The sequence below is a fragment of the Oreochromis niloticus genome, linkage group LG10 (assembly GCF_001858045.2).
Source record: "Oreochromis niloticus isolate F11D_XX linkage group LG10, O_niloticus_UMD_NMBU, whole genome shotgun sequence".
NCBI lineage: Eukaryota > Metazoa > Chordata > Actinopteri > Cichliformes > Cichlidae > Oreochromis > Oreochromis niloticus.
The window spans coordinates 8412129-8436382 of record NC_031975.2 but is presented as its reverse complement, the minus strand read 5'-3'; the positions used below and the strand labels follow the sequence as shown (position 1 = coordinate 8436382).

The following is a 24254-nucleotide window of genomic DNA, read 5'->3' as shown; positions in this document are numbered from 1 at the left end:
AATAAACATATTGTTATTTTAGTGACCTACACAGCTCAGGGATGATTATCAAGATCCGCACCCTGCTCATGTGTGATGCTTTTCATAGAATCAGCATTATACATTCATGTTGGTAAACTGATATGGCAACTTGCTGATGTTTAGCACATGATCCTTGCTATTTATCACATTTTGGCTTGTTTGCATGGTAATATTGATTTAATAATGCAGAGCAAAATTTAAAGTGCAGTTTGCTAACAGGATTTTTTTTTAATTCTAGGGAACCCATATATACATATCTATATATATATATCTATATCTATATCTATATCTATATATATCTATATATATATATAGATATATATATATATCTATATCTATCTATCTATCTATCTATATATATATGTATATATATATATATATAACCAGCTGCTAGTTGACGAGAGTGGCTAACTGAAGGTCGGACGGTCCTGATCCCCAAGGACCCCAAGAAGGGACCGGTCCCATCCAACTACCGACCAATAACCTGCCTCAGTACTACATGGAAGCTCCTGTCAGGCATCATATCGGCTAAGATGAACAGGCACATGGGTCAATACATGAGCGGGGCACAGAAAGGGATTGGCCAGAATACCAGAGGCGCAAAACACCAGCTACTGGTAGACAGAACAGTCAGCCGAGACTGCAAGACCAGGCTGACCAACCTGTGCACTGCCTGGATTGATTACAAGAAGGCCTATGACTCAATGCCCCACAGCTGGCTACTGGAATGCCTAGAATTGTACAAGATCAACAGGACCCTAAGAGCCTTCATCAGGAACTCAATGGGGATGTGGCGTACAACTAGGGCTGTTCGATATAACGATATATATCGGATGACGATAGAAAAACGTCTATCGTTTCATTTTACGCTATCGTTTGTTTCGTGGTGTCGCAAAATAAACTGTTCACGGCAATATTTTTTCATTATTTTGATATATTAATTTCCTAAAGTTCTCTCTTTCTCTTATATTTAATATAACCACACTACAGACGGACAAGCGCTTGTTTTTATGCGTTGTCGTTAGCAACAACGACGGTAAAACCACCTCGTGTCCGCTTGTTTATTTTCCACATAAACCTTTCACAATAAAGCTCAAGATCCTGTTGAGACTTTTCAAAATAAACTGAATCACGTGAAAGATGCAGAGTATTTACGGATGAGAAGCAAAAAAGAGCCGTCAGGTGCTAAAAAAAATAAACCTTAGACTCAAACGTTAGAACAGGCTTTTTCCTGCAGCACGCTGTGTAATAAATACTCACAAAGAAAACTGCGGCCGTTACAACTTATGTCTAAAAATGTATGGTTTCATGCATCAGTTAAAACACTCGACTCCAGGTACGCGACGCCCAGCTGGAAACACTTCACGCAAGTCAAGCTGCCCGACATTCACAGAATTTACAGAAAATGTTACATTTTTGTGGTTTTATATCGTTATCGGACGATAGATGTCTTAATATCGGGATATGAGATTTTGGTCATATCGCACAGCCCTACGTACAACACTAGAGGCCAACTCCAAGCCCATAGCACAAGTCACCATCAAGTGCGGGATCTACCAAGGAGATGCTCTGTCCCCACTGCTGTTCTGCATAGGCCTGAACCCCCTCAGTGAGATCATTAACAAGACTGGCTACGGGGGGCCGGGGACTGGTGAGTGTCAGCACCACAGTCCAGGATGAGACAACAAACATCCAAGAATACATTGGGAAGATGGCCCCAACTGACCGAGTGCTCAGTGAATACCTCAGGCAGCAGAAACCCAAGAAAGAGGAGGGAGACGAGGAACCATCATGGAAGGACAGGCCCCTGCATGGTATGTACCACCGGCAGATAGAGGAGGTGGCTGATACCCAGAAATCCTACCAATGGCTGGACAAAGCTGGACTGAAAGACAGCACAGAGGCACTAATCATGGCAGCACAAGAACAAGCTCTGAGTACAAGATCCATAGAGGCTGGGGTCTATCACACCAGGCAAGACCCCAGGTGCAGGCTGTGTAAAGATGCCCCTGAGACAATCCAGCACATAACAGCAGGGTGCAAGATGCTAGCAGGCAAGGCATACATGGAACGCTATAACCAAGTGGCCGGCATAGTGTACAGGAACATCTGTGCCGATTATGGCCTGGAAGTTCCGAGGTCAAAATGGGAGATGCCCCCAAGGGTGGTGGAGAATGACCAAGCTAAGATCCTGTGGGACTTCCAGATACAGACGGACAAAATGGTGGTGGCTAACCAACCGGACATAGTGGTGGTGGACAAACAGAAGAAGACGGCCGTAGTGATCGATGTAGCGGTTCCGAATGACAGCAACATCAGAAAGAAGGAACACGAGAAGCTGGAGAAATACCAAGGGCTCAGAGAAGAGCTCGAGAGGATGTGGAGGGTGAAGGTAACGGTGGTCCCCGTGGTAATCGGAGCACTAGGTGCGGTGACTCCCAAGCTAAGCGAGTGGCTCCAGCAGATCCTGGGAACAACATCGGAGATCTCTGTCCAGAAGAGCGCAGTCCTGGGAACAGCTAAGATACTGCGCAGGACCCTCAAGCTCCCAGGCCTCTGGTAGAGGACCCGAGCTTGAAGGATAAACCGCGCAGGGGCGTGCTGGGTGTTTATTTATATATATATATATATATATATATATATATATATATATATATATATATATATATATATTTATATATATGTATATATACATAAAAAAAATTCTTGTCTTGTCTATCCTTCAAGCTCGGGTCCTCCACTTAAGTCCTCTACTTAATGGTCTACCAGTAGCTGGTGTTTTGCACCTCCCGTATTCTTGTCCATCCCTTTCTGTGCCCCACTCATGTATTGACCCATGTGCCTGTTCATCTTAGCCGCTATACTGCCTGACAGGAGCTTCCACGTGGTGCTGAGGCAGGTTATTGGTTGGTAGTTGGATGGGACCGGTCCCTTCTGGGGGTCTTTGAGGATCAGGACTGTCCGGCCTTCAGTCAACTAGCAGCTGGTTCATTTGTGCTGCCAGGCGCTCATGGAGTGCAGTCAGCTTCTTCAGCCAGTAGGCGTGAACCATGTCGGGGCCTGGCGCTGTCCAACTCTTCATACTGGAGACCCTTTCTTGGATGTCTACCACTGTGATGGTTACTGGACCCTGTTCAGGGAGGTTTCTGTGGTCTGCCTTCAGATCCACTAGCCACTGAACATTGCCGTTATGGGTTGCGTCCTTCTCCCCTATGCTCTTCCAGTATTGCTCCGTCTCCAGTTTTGGTGGTGCTGATTTCATATTGTTCCCCTGCCACTTAGAGTACACCTTGGCTGGTTCTGTGGACAACAGCTGGTTTATTCTCCTGCCTTCGATCTCTCTAGTGTACCTCTTCAAACAGCTGGCCAAGGCTGCCTCAGGTATGGACAGCTTGCTGTACTTCTAAGGCACCTTCTTTGTCGCCCCTTTCTGCAGCTCCGATAGTTGGCTAACCTCCCTCCGTGCTACCTTGATCTTAGCCTCTAGCCTCCTTCTCCATGGTTAAACTTATAGCCCAGCATCTCACTGATCACTGCTGCCGTGGTGTAGATCAGCTTGTTAGTCTCGGTAATGGTGGCTGTAAGTATCGTCCGTAGTGCTGCATTAACATCATCTAGCAGACCTTCTGAGGGTACTTCACAAAGTCTTGGTAACCAGCTATGAGGGATCCAGGTTTCAAGCTTAGCCATGATCCTATCTTTCAGTTCCTCTCGGACTCAACGATCCTTCTTCTATCGCACTTGGGGCTTGGTACCCAATCTTGGGAGGGGGTGATGATATCTCCCCCCTGGCTCCCCCTTGCCGTAGCATTTGTGTTGTACCTCGTCAATAGCTGTGAGAGCAGTCCCTTCTTTCGAATGTTGGAACACTGAGCTGCTAGTTGTTTTGCCATCATTGTGGATGTTGGGTGTCGAAGATTCCATTGGTCTCTCATCCCATTCATGTAACCCCTTCCGCCAGGGTTACTTGCGTAGTATCATTCCAACAACGCCCTATTTTCATCTCTTGCCCACCAATGCCTTCTTGTTCCACCAGCCCACTTCTCGTTAGGGTGCCCTGGTTCCTCAACACCTGACGCAGACTTTATTGATCCGGGCGATGTCTGAGCCGGCGTGCCTTCATATTTATCTGTCTCGCTTAGCATGGGGGGTCTAGCCTTAGGACCCTTACTGGATACAGACCCTCCGCTCCAAAGGCGTGTAGTCTTACCACTAGGTTTTTTCACTTTCAATTCAATTTCAGTCTCAGTCATTGTCACTTTATGGGCATTTTATTTATGGTCTGTGAGCTTCTTATATATTCAATAACAATGTCTCTTCTCAGCAGCAAATCCCGACGAAAAAAAAGAATTCTCAGACTTTTTGTTGGTATTTTAGCTTCAAACCTTCTAGTGTGACATGCATTGTCTCTCTTTAATCCCTAAACTAATATTCAGGCTCTATAATGACCAGTGATCCATTATAAAACTGTACCTCCATTGCAATAAGACTCTAAAAACAAATGGTCATTTGACAAAATAAGTTAATGGTTTCTTTCAAACGAGGTGTCCCTGAGTTCACAGTACGTGCTCAAATCACCATACTTGCCCCCAAAGGAAAACAAGTTAACAATTGAAGCAAGTCTGAATAATCCTGCAGGCTCATGGGATTAAACAATAACACATGTAACTTAAGAGTTATGATACCTAACTGTACTGCAAACTCAGGATGATATAGGGGGCTTCATTTTTTCAAAGATGTCTGTCCTGGGATCCCCTTCACATGTATAGTAATGCACATATTTGGATGTGTACACGTGCAAGATAATCTCAAACAGTATCTTTATTAAATGTAACCTTTTTGCTCTTGTTTTAAGTGCACAGTTACGTAAGAGTTAAAAAGTAATGCAAGCAGGAAGATTAGTGCTTTAGTTGATGGGAATGTTCAAGATGTTAAACCAAGAGGGAGTCATAAATAACAGTTTTTATTTGGGGAGTAAAGGAAGTCTGAAAAAATCCCCAAATCTAGTACACTAAGTTGTGCTTCATAAAACTCATTAGGTTGGTGAGAAACAAGTAAGTGACAAAATTTATGTATCAATGTAAATTAAATGAAACTGACATTTTCTAACTTTGAAAATTCCAAATTGTTAATTGAGTCGTTGCATCTTTATTGATTGTCTTAGGAACTTATTATCATTAGTAAAGAAAATATTACATAACCAAAATGAAGTTGTTAAACACAAATAAAATAAAATAAAATCAGAAATCCTGCTAAAAATTTAAATATAATTTAGTTCAGTTCACTCTCAGATAGAGATATATATACTAAAAAAAAACAAAAAACATTTCCTTTGCAGTAAACTCTGGGTACATATCTTCAAATCCTCTAGTCAGTTTAGTAACTCTTTTCTCCCACCTGCTGGGCATAAGTGGGTACTGTAGGAGGGGCTTCAACTCCTGAACTATCAGAAATGGATAGAGACAGAAAGCAATTTCCTAATAAAATTGTGCATAATGTAAACATGTAGTTATTCTGTTGTTATTATTATTATATTTGTCCTATTCTATAGGTATAATTATGTATACATTATATTCTTAGTTGATGATATTTAGTTTGGCGATCGTGGCTTAAGAGTTGGGAGTTCGCCTTGTAATCGGAAGGTTGCAGGTTCGAGCCCTGGCTCGGACAGTCTCGGTCGTTGTGTCCTTGGGCAAAACACTTCACCCGTTGCCTACTGGTGGTGGTCAGAGGGCCCGGTGGCGCCAGTGTCTGGCAGCCTCGCCTCTGTCAGTGCGCCCCAGGGTGGCTGTGGCTACAATGTAGCTTGCCATCACCAGTGTGTGAATGGGTGAATGACTGGATATGTAAAGTGCTTTGGGGTCCTTAGGGACTAGAAAAGCGCTATATAAATACAGGCCATTTACCATTTGCTATTATAGAGAACAGTGAATATTCCCATTTGGAAACACAGCGAAAAACCTTTTAAAATATGATCTTAATTGCTACTCAGATGTTTTAAAGTTTTAGACAAATCAATAAATTATATTATGGATATATATCGATATATGCAGCTAACTCTGTTTCAGCTTCTACCTATTGTAACTATATTCTGAAGGAATATAAAATGTACATAAAAAAACATGTAAATGTTTGAAACAAATGCAATAGAATAAACTAGGAGCAGTGTAAATCAATAATAATCTGACTTATTATGTAGCTGTTGGACTCAGAGTAGCTTTGCTGAGTCTTTTATTGCAGCGTTTTACAGTGCATTAGCATTTAATGGTGATGTCGTATTCAACATAAATGTATGCATGAACCCAGTTTGCATATGGTTTTCTTTGCCTTCCACAATAAAATTTGCATAGCGCTGTACTTTCTAATGTGTTCATGTAAAAATGTGTACATTTTGGGAGGAAAATCTGCCAAGCTGTTATTATTGCTTATATGAATATTTTCTTGACTGAACGCAGTAATGATAAAGGGCTTTCAGCTATGTTTTAGTCATTCATCATTATTCAAACAGGTGTGCTAACAAGATGTAAGCCTGGAGTGCTGTGCCTGACTAACAAGCTTTCTGTCACTCTCTCCGAGGTGTTGAGTATGTCCTGTTTGGTGTTGATGCGTCCCCAAACCTTAGCTTTCATCTATGACAGCTGTTCTATAAAGTTCAAAAAAACCCTAACTCTAATTTCTTTAACAGACAGGTTTTCTACACATACATAGTTTCACTAGGCAAGTTCTCTTCAGTTGTGGCTTCTTTTTAATTTGCTGATATGTAACATAAGCATTTGAACTAAATGTGGATTTAACAAATGAGCAACCAGGTAATTATTGGAAGTACAAAACTTCCAATATCCACACTGCATGCTAAAGAGTATGTCAGATGACTCGGGTGTTTATGTTTGGGATAGTCTGTCAACCTGTCTAGGATGTACCAGGCCTCTGTCCATATGAAGCCAGGCTGTGCTCCAGCTCCCCCCAACCCTAAACTGAAGAAGTGGAAGAAAATGTATGAATGAATAGATGTCATGCATAGAGGGAGCAGAGCGGTGCTGGAGGCATTGTTACTTCAAAAGAGAAATTTGTGGTTTGAACATCTCATAGTCTAAAGTTATGTGTATGTTATATGTAATTCCATAGGTGTGAATGTGAGCATGAATGATCCTGTGACAGACTGGTGATCCGGAGTGAACCCTGCCTTTGTAATCCTGTAATTATTAAGCAATTAAGAAAACAGATGTCATCATCTGATGTCCAAAAAATGCACAAAAAGTCTTGATTCAATTCAATTCAATTTTATTTATATAGCGCCTGACCACAACAAATGTCACCTCAAGGTGATTCACATTGAAAGGTAAATACCCTACAACAATAAAAAGACACCCCAACAATCAAATGATCCCCTTTGAGCGAGTACTTGGCAACAGTGGGAAGAAAAACTCCCTTTTAACAGGAAGAAACCTCTATCAGAAATAGGCTCAGGCAGGGGCAGCTATCTTCTGCAACCAGTTGGGGATGAGGGGAGGAAGACAAGGCAAATGACATACTGTGGAAGAGAGCCAGAGATGAATAATTACTAATGATTAAATGCAAAGTCATCAGTGAGTGAAAAAAGTGAGTAAAGAAGAAATACTTAAAGCATTATGGGAAGCCCCCAGTTCCAAGCTTGTTGCAACATAACTAAGGGAGGATTCAGGATCACCTGATCCAACCCTAACTATAAGCTTTAGCAAAAAGGAAAGTATTACGCCCAGCCTTAGAAGTACAGAGGGGGTCTGTCTCTCAAATCCACTCTGGAAGCTGGTTCCACATAATGGTAAAGTGTGTGAATTAATTTAGTTAATATTTTACTAAATATGTAAAAGCTTTTAGATGCTGGTGACATTTAAAAGCCAGGGTATTGGTTCTTTTTTTTTTTTTTTTTTAAAGATATTCAGATTATGTATTTTGTATTGTACAATCACAGACTAAGGAAATGGGTTTAAAGGAATTTACTGAATGGTGTAAAACATACAGTCCAAAAACCATCAGTCTGACCTAAGTAAACTCAAGTAAAATTAATGACAAAGATATTCTAACTGCAAACTAAATTACCTTTTTAAAAAAAAAAAAGTTTAATGTGTTTTTTAATATTTAATATGCATTTAAAAAAAAGTTCTTGTGTTACATGTTTATGTATTCTATGTGTGGATACGTGTGGTAGTCTCCTTGTCAGTCAAATAGATTAGGCTCTTGAAGAAATAAGGGACATGTAATGTCTTGGTTACTGTCAGTCATTTTCTTAAAGAGACATCACTTCTATTAAATAAAGCAAGCATTGCTTCTAAGCTCTCAAGGTTATCTCTGGTGATTATAATTCACACTACAAATACCGCCTTAATGTGGTGCGATGTGGCAAGATCACAGGTTTCACACATCCCTATTCATTGTTTTTTATTAATTTGACCTCACGCAATATTTAACATGATGGTGTAAAGTCATGAAAAAGAAAAGTCAGACTAAAGTGGGAATTGTCATGTTTGTTAAACAAGACTATCAAACCACATTACATCATGTTCAAGACCACAAAATAAACCCTAGTCAATTGACTTGTCTCTCATGGAAATTTAACCATTACGCTCTTCTTTCTCTTCCACGTCATTTTTTCCATTTCTGCTCCGGGGAAAGCCGATATCTTCCATCTCTGCAGATTACTGCTCCTCTAAAACCCCTCTGGAGGACACTCGACCCTGAGAGGAGCAGTGAGCTTAAACCCCAATGTGCCCTTTTCTGCCCTATTCCACTCCTCATTGTCCCCAAGGAACACTGGCAGTGAGTCTCCACGTCAGAATGAGTCATTAGCTTACTCTGTGAATGAAACCGGCAGCAATGTTTCCATATATAGAGGAGAAACACAAGAGCCAGGGATATTTATCTTTGGTAAAACAGCAAATAGGCCACATTCTAATCAAACAATCTGATTTAAACAAATAAATAAGCAAATAAATGCAGACATATGAACTGAAATCTGCTTTACACTCTTATGGCTGACTGGAAACCTGGTGTAGTGATTTATTTTTGCTACATTTTGCATTTTGTCCACATATAATGAGGTCAAACTTACAACTTCTGAACATAATCATATTACTGAACAACCCTAATGCTGTCTTAATGCAATTTAAGTGCATTAAGACGGCACTTAAAATTCAGCATGCAGTTTCTTGCATACAGCCCTACTAGAGTACAGATGAACACATGCTGGTTATAAATATTTACTAAATGTTTAAACTTAACACTTTCAAATATAACAGCGAGGGCAGGAGTAGCTCACTGTGTAAAACATCCTCATGATGACACTGTCAGAGTGAATATGCAAAAAAAAAGAAAAAAGCTGACATTCATTTTAACATTAATTGTCAGCAGATATAGAAAGAGATTGAAAACTATGGCTAAGACGACTCAAAGTCTTCAAATTTAGGCCAACTCAGTTCTACAAGATTTTGGAAAATACATTCATTATAGCATCCTGCAGGTGTAGAAATCCACCGCTCACTGTGCTGGAAAGAAAAACAACAGGGCAATTTGCACAGAATTTCAGTCTAAAAAATATCTGTCAGGGCACAGCAGGCTGCCCTGGGAGAAAAGCACTGCAGTGGAAATGATTGTCCTCTCTGAAACTGTCTCTCTTGGGACAGAATCCCCCCCCCCCCCAAAAAAGAAAAACTAAACACAATATAATTCAAATATTAAAATCTTCACTTTTATTTCAAAAATTGCTTGAATGGTAATTTTTTTCTTATGTTCCTAAATTTCCTAAAAAGAAGGACCCTGCCTTCAAGCTATTTAGGAAAATAGCTTCATCTGTTACCCATACTACTGTGTGCAAGTACTGTTTGTGCAGTACTGTGCTGTTAAAAAATTAGCATATGTTATACTGGATTAAAAGCATTCATGAATCACTGGTGTCACATAACACTCACAGCGCTGTAAAAATACAAGAAAATGTAAATCAGCACCAGCTTACCTCGGTGTGCTTATTTGTGCTACGCTTGCTTCCACTCTCAGGATCATACAGTAAATATTTTGGAGAAATCCATGCAAATCGGGTGACAGATAAACATGGTCACAGATAAAGTCATAGTTTTGTCAAAGAGTAATAAAGAAAAAAAATAGTGTGGCTTATGAATTACATAAAAAAATAATATATATATATTTTTTGAGCCATAGGATTGTGCAAGCAGTATCCTGTTGAAAGTCATCGTCGTTAAATGATTCCGAGTTTCACTTTCTTTCTTGGAAGTGTGTTTTTATCACAAGATGTGTGTGTAGCACATATTAGCATGAGAACTAAAGCTATGTTGTGCGTTTTGTGGATCTGACTGTCTGAAAATCAGCATATCAAGGCAAGTTGAGGCCAGTTACAAAAAGAAAGGAAACAAACATTAAAAACTGAACTGACACAGTATCCTACACATCACTATGTTAACTTGGGAATATTACCATGTTGCATTAGCATTTATCTCAAGGCACTGCTGTACACAATCACTGGGTATTGCAGTTGATATTTCATTATTAGATGTTATAAGTTTAGTTTTGCATTATTTTTTAAATAAAATCATTGATTATGAGAAAAACTGGGGCTAAAGCAGGAATATCAGCATTTTCTCTGAAATGGGGCAGCAAATTTTGGGGGGTAGCCAGTGACCCCCCCTGGTGGCACCCCTGCTAACTAATCTGGCTTTCACTATGCTTCATAATCAATGAGTTTTTCATAGTTAATGAGGCTGTCTGCCTTTTTTTACACAAAAAGGCACCAAAGGTAGCTCCGTATGTTTGAGCTGCCAGATTTAACAAAAATATATATTTCAGAAATCCTTCATACAACACATGGATTTATAGGAAGAGATTTACTTCTCCTTCGGTCGAACCAGGAATCTTTTACCTTGTACATGATTGTGTAGACCATTAAGCAATGCAGCTCATATAGTGCTCATTGCCAGGGCAAAGTGAAAATAATTAGTTTGGCCCCATTTGACACAAGGTGGAAACCTACATTGTTACCAGTTCCCTTTAATCCTATATTAGCTTTTTGGACTACAGTATTATTCATCTACACAATCCAGTCCCTGTTCTTGCCATATAAGTATATTCTATTTCCATTTAGCTCTTGGGAGGGTGGGGCTTAATATATGATCAACATTATTTACCAGCTGTAAAATCATTTAATCTGCTGTTCAATGCACAGGTACAGTGTACAGTACACAGTGTAACTTATCTGAGCCTGTGAGCTGGCTGCTACCCTTAGCTTTTTTTTTTTTTTTTAAATGCTAGGGCTGATGGAAGTCACTGGACCTAATCCAGATGGACCATTGAACCAAAATAATGAATTGGAAGTGGCTGAGGGATGCATGGACCTGCAGACCAGCTGCAGCGTTGTAATACTTCACCTGGAAAGCAGTAATCTGATTTGGAGGTAATATCATCTATCATATGATGCAGACTGAAGATGGCGGACTTTTTTACTATTGTAACAACTGTAAAAGGTCAGTTAGCACTTTATATGTAAACCTGGTTATTATTTATTTTATTATGTGCAGCAAAATGACTTTTATATGCATATGTATACATATGCATATACTGTAACTACTGTAAGCTGTATGTTATTATACAGCTACGTTTTGTAGCTCTGACTGTCCTCTTACAAACATGGAAATATTGTTGAAAATCAGTGTATCAAGGCAAGTTACAAAAAAAAAACCCCCACCAAAAACTTCTATTAAAATTCAAAAGAAAGAAGCATGCATTAAAAACTAAAATGACGCTGACAAAGTATAATTTTATTGGGTAATCTGGTGAAAATGGCTCACAGAAATGTTTGGAAACTAAACTCCTGACTGTGGGAAAGCAAATGAAGATAAATGCTGTTTTAAATGCATAAAAGCACGGGGGTTTAGATAAACAATCTCCACTTAAATAGAAAATGGCTTCTTACAGAATTACTTAAAGACTTTATTTGTGCAGTTCCTCAGATATGCATGCTTTAAGTACAGCAGACATTTTAGCATTGATGATTTCCCCCCCCCCCAAATATCTGCCTCCAGCGCTACCCAATTACCTCACTTCAAAAGAAGCAACAGTCATATTTTTTGCAGTGATTGTCTATGAGACACATTAAATTGTTTTTCTCTGCCTCTTTGTGAGTTACACTAGTTGATTTACAAGCACAGTAAAGGTTGGAAATGACACTGTAGAACTACTTGTCGAAACGCTTTAAAATGTAGCACTTGAATTTGCACATAGATGACACTGGTTTAATTCACAGTGAAAGATAATCTCTGATGTGGATATCAATAAAAATGTAATATGTGGTCTGCCCTGTTTAAATTTATTTTATGGACCCATTCCTCTTGTCTTCTAGGGCCTGGGACTTGCTGTGGCTGCAATATTATTCAGCAGTACCACTTTTCCAAATTAGCAGGCCCCAGATAAGTACACAAACTCAGCAGAAAGCTCCTGCACAATTTCTATTAGCCAAAGTTTATAAAATGTTTTGTTTGTGTTCTTTTGTGTATAGTAAATTTAAGTAAGACTAATGCAAATCTCTCTTTGAAATGAATCAAATCACGTATTTCATTTGACTTAACATTTTGCTGAGCTGGCTCATGCAGAAATACAAACATTCAGAAATACAAACTCTCCAAAGTGTCTCATTGCATTAAAGCACTGACATAGTACAGACTCACGGAGGAGCTTTCTTCATAACTGACATGGCGTAATTGAAGCAATTAAAAAATGAATTCTGAAAAGTTCTCCTCCTGCACAGCTTGTACCTACAATGCAACCTGACAGCCTGCAGGTATTTGAGTTAGAGGATTTCAGCATATTATGATATCAACATGCAGGGGAAAAAAGGCAAAAGAAAAGGCTACAAATAAATCAGTTCAGTCACCGAACACGTTCTCATACCAGATGACTATGTAATCAAGATGTTTAGAGGGAAAGTGTGTTTTTAGGACACTCAAGCCTACCACTAGGTCCAATAATGTTAGCTTATAACCAGCCGTTGTTGTTGTTTAGCTGGCTTATTGTCAGATGTCCCGAGATGAGAGAGGGCCACATGTCTAATCTGCTGTGTTAAAGCCCTGAAGATGGAGCTTGAGCTGAGGAGGTACAAGTGAGGGAAGCAAGAGAGCCACCACTGCTGGTGGAGGAGACAGACATAATGGCAAATAAATGATGAAATGTACATGCACAAATATATAGTTTGAAAGAGCTATTTGTAAAAGTAACTTATTAGGCTGGTCTCTAGCCACATAAAATGTGATTACGTGGAACAGTGATCTTGACCAGTGTATATATTATTCATATAGCATCAAATCATAACAACAGTTGCTCGGGGTGCTTTGGACAATCATATATTTAACTTATATATTTAGTATTTTATACCTTTATGCATTTTTAAGTCTGCACCTAAAAGTCAATGCAGAATTTTTGGGACTTTAAGTGAAAATTGCACCTTTGCATGTCTGCATTACTTAGATTTAAATGTACTGAACAGGGCTACTTGTATGAGGCTTCAAAGCTTTCAGAGGTGCTTTGAGCCCACATTCCTTGTAACAGTGTTACACGACTTTCATTTTCAGTGTGCTTTATTTCTTCTTAGAGGGGTTTTTAATTAAAATCCTGAGTATCGCCTGCTAAGAAGGTAATATCACAATCTTTGTTTGACATACTGCTCAAATAAAATTTGCACGCACTCTTATTCATAAGCTTTCATCCAAAATTCCCCTCGCGCTTTATGAACAGTTCTGTGAAACTACAAGGGTCTGTTTCACGTTGCTAGTTTGCTTTGTATGTCCATAAGTGTGTGTCCATGAGGGTGCTCATGGGTATGTGCATGCTTCATTGCAGCCTTTCGTCATTTCATTGTTTTACTCAGAGACCTTTTATGAAGTTCAGATTGTTCGGGGATTTGGAGACCATCAGCACAATTGGCAAAGGCATAATGAATGCTTCTGTATTTTGTGCACCCTTGTGGCCAGTTTGCAGTTGTGAAAAGGTTTAGATGCATTGAACGTACATGTCCTAAGTGGAAACAAATCTTTATTTCATTCATAAATTACCAAAAACAGTTTAGCAATTAGAATCAATCAGATTAACTAATTTATAGACAAATAAACAGATGTTATATCAAACTACTTAACGGTAATTAAAAGGTAAAGCGACATTTAAAACAGGGAATATAGAATCAAATGCTTTAATCATAACAGTGCAAACAGAACAGAATCTCATGTACAAAATTAGATATAGAAATCTACATTTTAATGCAGGCATATTGACAAGAAAACATATTTAACTTGAGAAAAAGTGAAAATACATTTCTTATGGATGGTACTAGTTGAAGGTCACAAAGATCAGGTTCAAATTTGAGAAAATCCTTCATGTAGGCTTTGACAGTGTGCAGAAGAGTGGAACTTTATTTGGGAAGAACATAATTCAAAGCAATCTCATTCTACAGGGAGAAAGGGAATAGTAAGAGTTCTCTGCAAAAGGCTTCTGCTGGTCACTTGTAACACAGGATAATGGCTATTAAACTGCACACAGGTACTGAAAAGAGGTCTAGACTTTGTGGGTTTTTCTTGGAAGCCATTTGAACAGAGTCTTGCACAGCTTTTTGCTTTTCAGCTTTGTCTTTGTTAAGTTCTTAATGACGACATTTCTGAGCAGGCTGAAGGTTAAAGGCTGGGATAGGTGCGCAGTTGAACGATTCAGAACCTCCAAGAAGCGTCTTTCCTGCTGCCTGAAGTCATACTCTACACTGGAGAGACACACACAGCCCCAAATTAGTCATTCTCCCACCTGAAGAAAACACACATTACAAAAAACAAAAAGTGTGTCAAACCTGAAAGCTTTCTCCGAAGATGCAAATGAATGTTTTAGTGTGTCGTATCTGCATTTCCAGCTCATTTTTACATAATGCAAAAGCTTTTCATGCCTCAAAATCACTATAAACTGTGTTGCTACATTTCACTTTGCTTTGTGTGGTCTCCTCATGTGGGAAGCTCTGCACTTGTCAGGTTTCAAAGTGGCTGATTGGTTTGGGCAGGTAGACATTTCCCAGCAGGATATCCTCCTTTTTTGGAGGGTACACACGTCTGGTTTGAATATTCTTATCTTCCCACTTGGCCTTTTAAGGACCAGATGCCCACACACACACGCGCGCACACACACTAGTCAGCAAATCAACTTATGTAACACTCTTTTTGTCATACAAAAGGGGTTTTGGAAATAAGGAGATCAAGAGGAATGTTTTGAATATTTCACGACGAAGACAATTTAAGGTTTTGCTTTCTCGAGCTTGAGGCGTTTTTGTTTTCCGAAAAGATGATGAGAAGAATTTTAGATTTTCCTCGCCCCACTTAGTAATATTTTTTATTTTCCATTGCTTCCACCTGATGCAACATTTTAGTTATTAGGTGCAAACTATACCAGTGTTGGAATATGAGAACTAACCAATATTCCATGATAAGTCTTACAGGCAAGGGATGTGAAAGCTCTTCTCAGACAGCAGACAAACAATTCCTTTCACTGCTTTCTTTAATAAAGGGGAATTAGGTTCAGTTTGCAAGGCACTGAAATGCAACCGCTACTGCTGAATTGCTTAAAATGGCTGTCTAAACTAAGACAGTAATAGCTCAGTTAGCTATAACTACTTTTGATATATTCTCCTGCTTCCTGCGAGTCATCTAATCTGCTAAAACATTTCATTTTAATACAGCATAACATCAATTAGTCTACAATCCAACTGACAGTGCAGATTTTGACTTCATAAATCAGTATAAATCAGTTTTGTAGGCTGCTTGGACCCGACTCAGTTCTGTCTGCCTGCTTAAATTTCCAAATAGACTGTGCTACATAAAGCAAGTGCTTAAATTTGGCAGTTTTTCCATGAGATTTATCGTGTTCTCTGACAGGAAAATATAATCCTTCTGTTACTTCTGAGCAAGAAACTGCTTGCTAATGACAGTAAGTCATTAAGTTTTAGAGAAATGAAGTGAACAGGCTGGCAAAGAACCGGCAGCTGCAATGGCAGAGGTGCTGACCCATGAACTGAACTGTGTGCCTGAAACTGTAAATCTGTTGTCCGACTTTGTCCTTGAATAAACTGATACGAGTTCCTGTTACTGTGCATGCCATGCATGTTGATTTGGTTTAATTGGTTTCTTCATCTCTTTTATCGAATGAACACCAAAAGGGAAACAAGTAGCAAAATTAAAATGTATTAGTTATTCTGTAGAATAGTTATGATATATCGCAGCAGATTTGATCAGTTATGTGTTCAAACTTTGCATGTAGGCACAACTGGCAATGACACTATTGTCTCACCTGTATACAACACAAGCAGTTTTCTGACATGTTGAGCAGTTTTTGAAGTCCTGTCCTGTTTTGTGGGATCGCCAACTGGAATACAGATAAAGCACATTTTATATGTTAAATATTGTGAATAACTGCTTAACTCTGTAACCCTTTAGTGCAAGAGAGTATGAGCTATTAAGAATTCTAATATAACTTGAATGGAAAAGGATGGATGAATTAATGTATGACCCTATCAACTATCAGCAACTTACATGAATCGTTGTGTCTTATTCTTGATGAAAGAAAAATACACGATGCAACTGATGCAACAACTAAGGTATATCAATGATCACGATGTCAGTCATGATAAACCATAAACCTGTGCTTTGTGTTAACCAAATCATCATTTTAGATTTACAGTGTAATCATCTTTCCCATCACTGTATCCATCTGAGACACATTCAGTCTAAACTGTTGGCAGTTATAAGCTATATAACATAGCGTGTAAGACATCAGTAGGTTATTAGGAGTTGGTTATTCTAAAACATGACCTCAGAGGCAGTCACAGCTTATTAACACAGCACACTGAATGAGAATGATTGACAGAGACACGTTGCCAGAGGCCTGTTTTAATTCCTGTTATTTGTCCCAGAAGAATTGCGTGGCTATATAAATCTCTGCCCCCCTGAAATGCCCAAGTAGGTTTCTATCATACTCAGGAGCATAATCACGGACCTGTTTTCAAACCTGCAACAATGTTGCAATGCCACATCACTACAATTCGAATCAGATTTTTTGCACGTTTGTGAAACAGACTTGATAACATGTTAGCAATGCTGCCTTCAAATTGATTTGTGCAACTTAAATCACAGTGTGCGAAATTATTTACACGACTGAAACTTGTTTGGTTAAAATGTTATTGAGGTCTTCTAGTGCGGATGCGGGAATATCTTTCTTCGTATTATTTACTTTAGTTATGGGACAGAATGGGGAAATATGTGAGAAACACGTGAAGCTCTGTGCTTTAACACAACTGTTTTCAGTCTAAAAACAATGGTGTTTGCATTGATATTCAATGCTGCTGAGTGTTTCCAATCTAAGTGATGACTCACTGGAAAGCCAGAGATCAGCAGAAGCAGGAATGCTTTTAAAATAATTCCTAGACAGGATTCTGGCAGCTGTACTTGTACTGGACTGAATATAAAGTATTACAGCAAAATATTTACAACTCATCTCTAACAAAGCATGTTAAGTATATGCCATTCACAAATGTGTAAAGCTCCAATGAATTACATATTAGACATTCAAGTAAAAAACTGATGAATCTGAAGTGAAAAAGAAAACTCAACACATACCTTATTACACTTCCACACACACTCAGAGCCCAGACACACACGCACATTTACTTACCCACTGGTTGGAGCGTGGCATGTCTCTAGGTCATGGATAATGTTAAGCAGAGTAGTGATCCTGTCCTTGTTGGCTGCTAGGCTGGCCTCCACAGTCTCAAGTCTCTGCTGTAGGGCTGCTGATTTGCAGCACTGTGAGGAAGGCGGCAGCAGCAGGGCTGCATCAGCTGGGTGGGAGTGAGCCAGGCTGGTGTCCTCTGGGCACGGCTGAGGAGGAGCGGGGCTGTCAATTGCCTCCACTTTCTTAGACTGGAGGTGGGGATGGGATGCCAAGGGCTTTGTTGATGATAGCAATATGGAATTGCGATCAAGGCCTGTGTGCATACGGGGTTCTCTCTCACTGCTGCACGGGGTTGGCGCAGTGAAAGAATGCTCGGGACGTGTGAGTGCTTGTGGCGGTAATAATATGTCAGAGTTTTGCTGGACTGAGGATTTGATGATGGGTTTGACATTTCTGGTTGAGGTGATGGGTCCACAGTTTGTTTGCGCTGTTACAGAGGGTGTTGAGTTGTTGGGATGTGTCTCTTTAACTACGTCAGTTTTAAGCTTAACATTTGCATGACTGGCTGATACACCCAAGGCAAACCGTTCTGCATTTGAATTCTTTTGCTGGGCTGTTGTTACCGGTGGGCATGTTGCACAGCGTCCCTCATGTTCTGTTTCTGCACATCCTTGATTATGTGCAGGCTTTTGTTGTTCTGTTTTTATGAAACCCTGCAGACAAGAGCTGTTTGACTTAATTAGGGAAATGTAATTCTGGAGGTTTGCGACCTGCGATGGATTTGAATTTTCATGGTCTTTTGACTCAAGCACAATTAATTCATTGATTAGATTAGTGCTGAACTTATTTTTATCAGAATGCAACTCCTCACTGGGGTTATTGGTTGATTTAGGGTGATTAGTGCTAGCATCACTGCCCCTGTTATGATCTTCTGGCACAATTTGAGGCTTAGATAATGCATGCGGAGGTGCTAAGTTGCTTTCCTGATGACGAACAACACCACAGTTACCAGGTTTGTTACTGCTCTGAGTTCTGATGTCTGGTCCTCGTGTGCATTGAGGTTTGCTTGTGTCGGGGGCTTCATTAAAGCTAACTACTTGTGCTGTGCCTATTGATTGAAGCAAATTTGCACTTGATACAGAGAAATTATTTTGTTTTTCTGTCAAGGCAAAAAAATGCGAGCCAGCTGGGGTTGCAGATTTTTTCAAATTGAATGCTGTGTTCCTGAGAGCTATATTTTTGTTCAGGGTGCTGTTAAATCCAAGTCTGGAGCTGGAAGTAGTACTCACAGGCACCTTAACTTCCGAGTCTAGGAGATTGGATGCACTAGATGTCGTGTCTAGGGAAGATGTACAAGCGTGAAGAAGAGGTTCAGAATTTGAAGAGTTAGGGTGAATTATTTGTGCAGGCACAGACTTATCATCACATGCAATTTGATCTGAATTAGCTTTATAATTTAAAATGCTTAAATATAGATGTGGTATAGCTGGATGCTGTGGATTAACAAAAGCTTGAATTCCAGTTGAGTTTATTCCTCTGTCAGTAAAAGGTATTTTAGCTAAAGATGTGCTAACAGCTGCTGTGGATGCCTTTTCTTGTAATTTATAATGTTCAAGCTGAGTATGTGGTGGACCTGAGGGTAAAAAGTGTGCAGGTGACTTTGATTTATGCATTTGGTTGAATGCATTGCTGGCCAGTGATAATGTGGGGCATTTAGGGCTAATTTGTTGGTTATTAGTTGTATTTATTTGACCTGCATGCTTGGAGTGTAGAGGTTTATGCTGAGTATTGACTTTAGCAGCTATGCTTTCAGTGGACGTTGGTGCAGAATTCAAAACTGTGGTTGATATGAGCGTATTGGTACTGGATGTATTTCCAGTCCCTGTGGCTACAGTATATAAATGCGAAGGTGGTGACAGTGTAATCTCAGGTGCAGCATGTATAGACACACATACATTTTGAGGTTCATTGTATTGTCTAGATATGTTTTGTGTTTTCTTAATGCGCTTGGGGTAAGTGTGTGAATGTGGGTTGTTGGCCTTGGTAGCTATGGCCAACTTAGGGGTCAAAGGGAGAGTTGTTGGACGAGAGAGCTTATGGTCCTGTGGAGGTTTGGCACAGAATTTTTCACTGGAATCATCCTGTCTGGTTTCTATTGTTGCTTTTGTGATAGTGATGGTTTTAGCATGTAGGACGGTTGTAGGTTGGATTGATGTTTCACCTCTGGCAGGATTTATATTTGACAAAGTGACTTGATTGCCTATAGAGTGGACCGGGCATGCAGGGTGTGGTGTTTTTCGATACCTTAGTTCCTCATTAACATATAATGATTGCGGATTGACTGTAATTTGGGTCCTGTTGTCAGTATTCTTAATGCTGTCAGAGAGTTGTTGGTTTGCTGTAGGGTTTTTTTCAGTGTGGGATATTTGGAAAGGCGTAGAGGTCGAGAGTGAGGTGAAGGATGAGTTTAAAGAGTTCCCTCTAAGGAAAGCATTGGGAGTAGGAATTTTCTCCCCTATAATAACAGCTCTGTTGGTTACAGACTGTCTCCCTCCACAGTGGTTGCATATTTTTTGAGGCATACCAAAAGGTCGGACACCAGATAATGGCAGCGTCTTCCTACACAACTCTGTATAATGACCTTGCAATCTGGTCCGGTCTCCTCCACGACAGGTTGCTCCCTTTACAGGCTCGGCCTCATCATTGTGTACGGTAATCCCACCGATTGCCTCTGAGTCAACCACACTGCCATTAGTGTAACGGTTACCAGATTTACAATTAGACCTGGCATTCCCTGCAATGTGTGGATTTGTCTTGATTGCCCTGGTATAGCAATAAGTCCCTCTACTGTTCCTCTGACAGCAGGCCACATCCTTTGAGGCCTCACCTCCAAGTGCTTTGAAAGTCACTTCCTTTTTGGTCTTGGATTCCCCACTTTTCTGTTTTAGAATAGCCTTTTTCTCCTTGTCACTCTTTGTTAGCAGTAACTCCTTTTCTTCCGTTTCCTTGGTAATATAGCTGTTGGATGTTTGACTAATGTTATCTGAGAGTGTATCAGTTAGCTGGGTAGGAGGTCTACTTATCGCAGGGGACGTCTGAACACCAACACTGCACTGAAGTCCCCACAGGGCTCCTCCGGATCTGTCTCCTCCTGTTGCCTTCCAACCACGCACGCCAACCAAGGCAGGGACTCCTAAAACCGGAACCGAAGTCGTCAGGTCAGCTGCTCGTCTCCCCATTCCTCGACTGGTCGACTCAAAAGTCTGATAATTCAAAAAGGGGGTCAGCGTTTCCACATCATTACATCCATCTAAAAGTAAGAGAGGAACACGTTTAAAGCGAGAGACATTTTAGATGGCACTGTGAAGGAAATCCATGAGTAAGCAGGAAACAATGCACAGAGCTTGGGCTGAGACAACGAAGCGCTTCAATAGTGCAAAAAAAAAGAGGATAACTAGAGTTGTCAAGAATTATGAGGATTGTGCTCTTACTTTCTTGGAATAAGACTGGAAAAAGCAATGACAATGTGCAAATGCTGATAACCAGAGAAGTGTTGTATATTATATCAGCATTTTGAACATAATGCACAGATCCCACCCACATTAATGTCCCAACATAGCGCCTGGAGTAAACTCTGTCTTCTTTCATTACAGTATTTGCCATAGAAGGCAGCTTTAGCCCCATTACCCTTCACGTTCAGCTCACCTTGAAAAAGAGTACCATACACTAATGCTATAGCCTTAATTAAGGTCTGTGTGCATTTAACCGCAACACCATTTCACAAAGGGGACAGCCTGTGTAAGTGTGTGTGTCTATGCGTGCACACAAGTTTTCTCATGTGTAGAGGAGGTCATTTTAATGATTTATGCAACAACAGTTCAGTTGTCAACACCAGGGTGATCACGTGTGGATTTTTCAGCAATTCTTTATTGTACAGTTAAACACAGATTGTGTGTCTATGTTAGCACTTGCAGGTATTCATTCATGACAAAAAAAGAACATGTAAATACATTTTGGTAAGGCTTTCTTCACTTTCTCCTGGCCTTCATACCCCTCAAAATCCTTCATCCAGATATGTCTAAATTGCTAGACGAACATTAGTCATCCACAGGGACTATTATTTTGGTTCTCGTGTCAACTGATGTTAGTTGAGCTAGGTCAAGTGACCCACGTCTGTAGTTGCTGTCTAATAATAAGTGACAACTGTCTTGCCCTGTTAATACACCATAAAAAAACAAGCAGAGAAAAAACAAGCTATTGAAAAGCTGCAGAATGTTTACACGCCCTCAACTTATGAATAAAAAAAAAGACATACCTCAGTCTTTGTTTGATCCTGCTGCAAGTCTTGGCTCCAAATGAGTTAGTTTTACGCACTCTCTTTTATGTCCTCATGGATTCTCAAGGTTCTGAGTGACTTTGTCTTCATATGTTTTATCCCTTGGCTGCACAATTCAAACTCGGTGCAGTCCACAGGCAGTCATCTCGGTAAAGCAATGCTGCTTAATGAGTCCTCTTCGTAACTGCTCAGATTCTGAACTAATCTACCTTTTATTGATCAGGCATAAAGCCAAGCTGTGTCCTCACTGCGTCCGCTTCTTGTTTTGGTCCTGCTGCTCCACACTGCTCCATAGTATGCTACAGTATGCTGTCCTCCAACACACTCTGCCTTACTATGCCTTATCTTTTTACCTCCTCTTCTCACTTACTCTTTGAGCGGTGCTCCCTCTCTGCTCTTTCTGCCACTGTCCTCCTTCCCAGCATTCATGTATCCTGGTCTATAGCTGGGTGGAGAAAGAGAGCAAGAGAGAGAAAGAGAGAGAAAGAGAGGGAGAGAGAGGAAGTGACTTGCATCAGTGGAGTAGGGACTGTGTGTAAATTACCATACAACTTAAAAAACAGGAAATGTAAATGGCAACAAATGTATATAAACGAAGTTGTAGCAGTCTGAAGAGGCAGTAATTACAAATATAGTCTCTTTGACGCTATTATAAATTTGAGTCTGTAATTTCTTTAATGTATATAGTTTCTTTTACAGAGAAGGCACTTTTTTTCTAGATCGGGCTTAGTCCAAGTAGAAAATAGGCATTCATGTGTAGCTAATGTTTGATTTTTCACACATTCTTTTATCATCAGGATGTGTGACCCCAAGTCTTCAGTGTTCTGGGGGGTCGGCGGATGCCCTGGGTCTCCTGGGCTTTTCTCTGTCTGCCTCTAGTTCCCAGAGGCCATTGTTTCAGCTTCTCACTGCTCATTATGTACATTTCATGACCAGTGTTGGGGTTGTTATGTACGTATTTCACATTACTTTTCTTAAAAGCAATTAAATACTTTCTTAATTACTCACTGGAAAAAGCAATTCAATACGCTAAACATTACTGTCACTTTACTCCAGTAAACAATATATATAAACAATATAAACAATATATACCTTAAGCCAGTGGTTCCCAGAGTTTTTTTTGCCAGGACCCCCTTTGTTTTACAAGAAAAATGTTCGCGCCCCCCCCCCCACCGCACAAACACATCCTCCAAACACACACACCCATATTTTCTTTACAAACTCCATTGCGGTTTATTTCACACCTCAAACATTTAGTAAACAATTAAGCAAATACAAGTAAACGGCAATAAATTACAGGTAGTAATAAAATATACTACTAACTCTTTTACGCTACGTCCACACCTACACGGGTATTTTTGAAAACGCAGCTGTTTCTATGCGTTTGGGCCTTTCGTCAACACGTAAATGGCGTTGCGATTCACCAAAAACGGAGATTATTTAAAACAAAAAATGCCTCTCTGTGCAAAATGGGTTCAAAAACAAAAACAGCTGTGGGATACTGTTAGTCTGTGATTTGAGGGGGAACAAATTACGCCAGGATCAGCCTGATATTATTTGTATCCCACTGTAACTTTACTGCATAAAGAGCTAACATGTCCAAAATGTCAGGAGTAGTTAGTTATTACAAGAAGTGTTTGTGAACTAAAAATCAAGAATGTGGGATACTGTTTGTCCGTGATTTGGAGAGCCCAGCGCGTGCTCCCGACGCAGGGAAAACTAATTTTGCAGGGGAGACCTACCTTGGCACTTGTGCAGGTGAAGCCAAAGGGAAGATATGCTTCACCATATTTTCTAGTCTTTGGCTTGGAAGGAAGTTGGTTTGGAAACATATTTGGCGATGCTTCATCTCCTGCTTTGCGTTTGTGTGGGAGCCCCGTCAAAAACCTGTCCATAATGCTAGCAGTGTCCAAGCGTTCTTCTTTTTTTTTTTTTCTTTTCATACCGCGCCCCCCTGCAATGGCTCTGCGCCCCCCCTAGGGGGCGGGCCCCACACTTTGGGAACCTCTGCCTTAAGCTAATGTTCACACAAATCCATATTCTAATGAGGACACATCTTTGAGGACGAGGATCTTTCTTTTATCACTTTTAACACAAAATCAACAGCACAAAGTTGAAAACCAGTCCAAAGAGAATTCAAAGTGATCGTCACAGTGATTCTACTTTT

The 24254-nt window shown here is 40.1% G+C and overlaps 1 protein-coding gene across 3 annotated transcripts; it reads right to left on the bottom strand.

Moving 5' to 3' along the window:
• Positions 1 to 14082: 14082 nt before the first annotated feature.
• LOC102079344 (uncharacterized) lies at positions 14083 to 22533 on the bottom strand. 3 transcript variants are annotated; one of them, XM_025911103.1, is made up of 4 exons: positions 22067 to 22533; positions 17752 to 21061; positions 16372 to 16446; positions 14083 to 14844 (listed from the first exon to the last, which is right to left on the bottom strand). In XM_025911103.1, exons 2-4 carry the CDS (start codon positions 20988 to 20990, stop codon positions 14829 to 14831), a joined length of 3330 nt encoding a protein of 1109 aa, XP_025766888.1. In that variant the 5' UTR covers positions 20991 to 21061; positions 22067 to 22533; the 3' UTR covers positions 14083 to 14828. The 3 variants fall into 3 exon arrangements, with proteins under 3 accessions (XP_025766888.1, XP_005471990.1, XP_005471991.1); XM_005471933.3 differs by having other exon boundaries at positions 14083 to 14803; XM_005471934.3 differs by having other exon boundaries at positions 14083 to 14803; positions 17752 to 21014.
• Positions 22534 to 24254: the final 1721 nt, after the last annotated feature.

Bases quoted from the DNA above. Each gene is read 5' to 3' on its own strand.
- LOC102079344 (XM_005471933.3), bottom strand. From the start codon at position 20,990: ATGGGGAGACGAGCAGCTGACCTGACGACTTCGGTTCCGGTTTTAGGA. The intron at 16,447-17,751 runs GTAAGTAAATGT...TCTGTATTCCAG, and splicing joins TGCCACGCTCCAACCAGTGG to TTGGCGATCCCACAAAACAG. The intron at 14,804-16,371 runs GTGAGACAATAG...GTGTCTCTCCAG, and splicing joins ACTGCTTGTGTTGTATACAG to TGTAGAGTATGACTTCAGGC.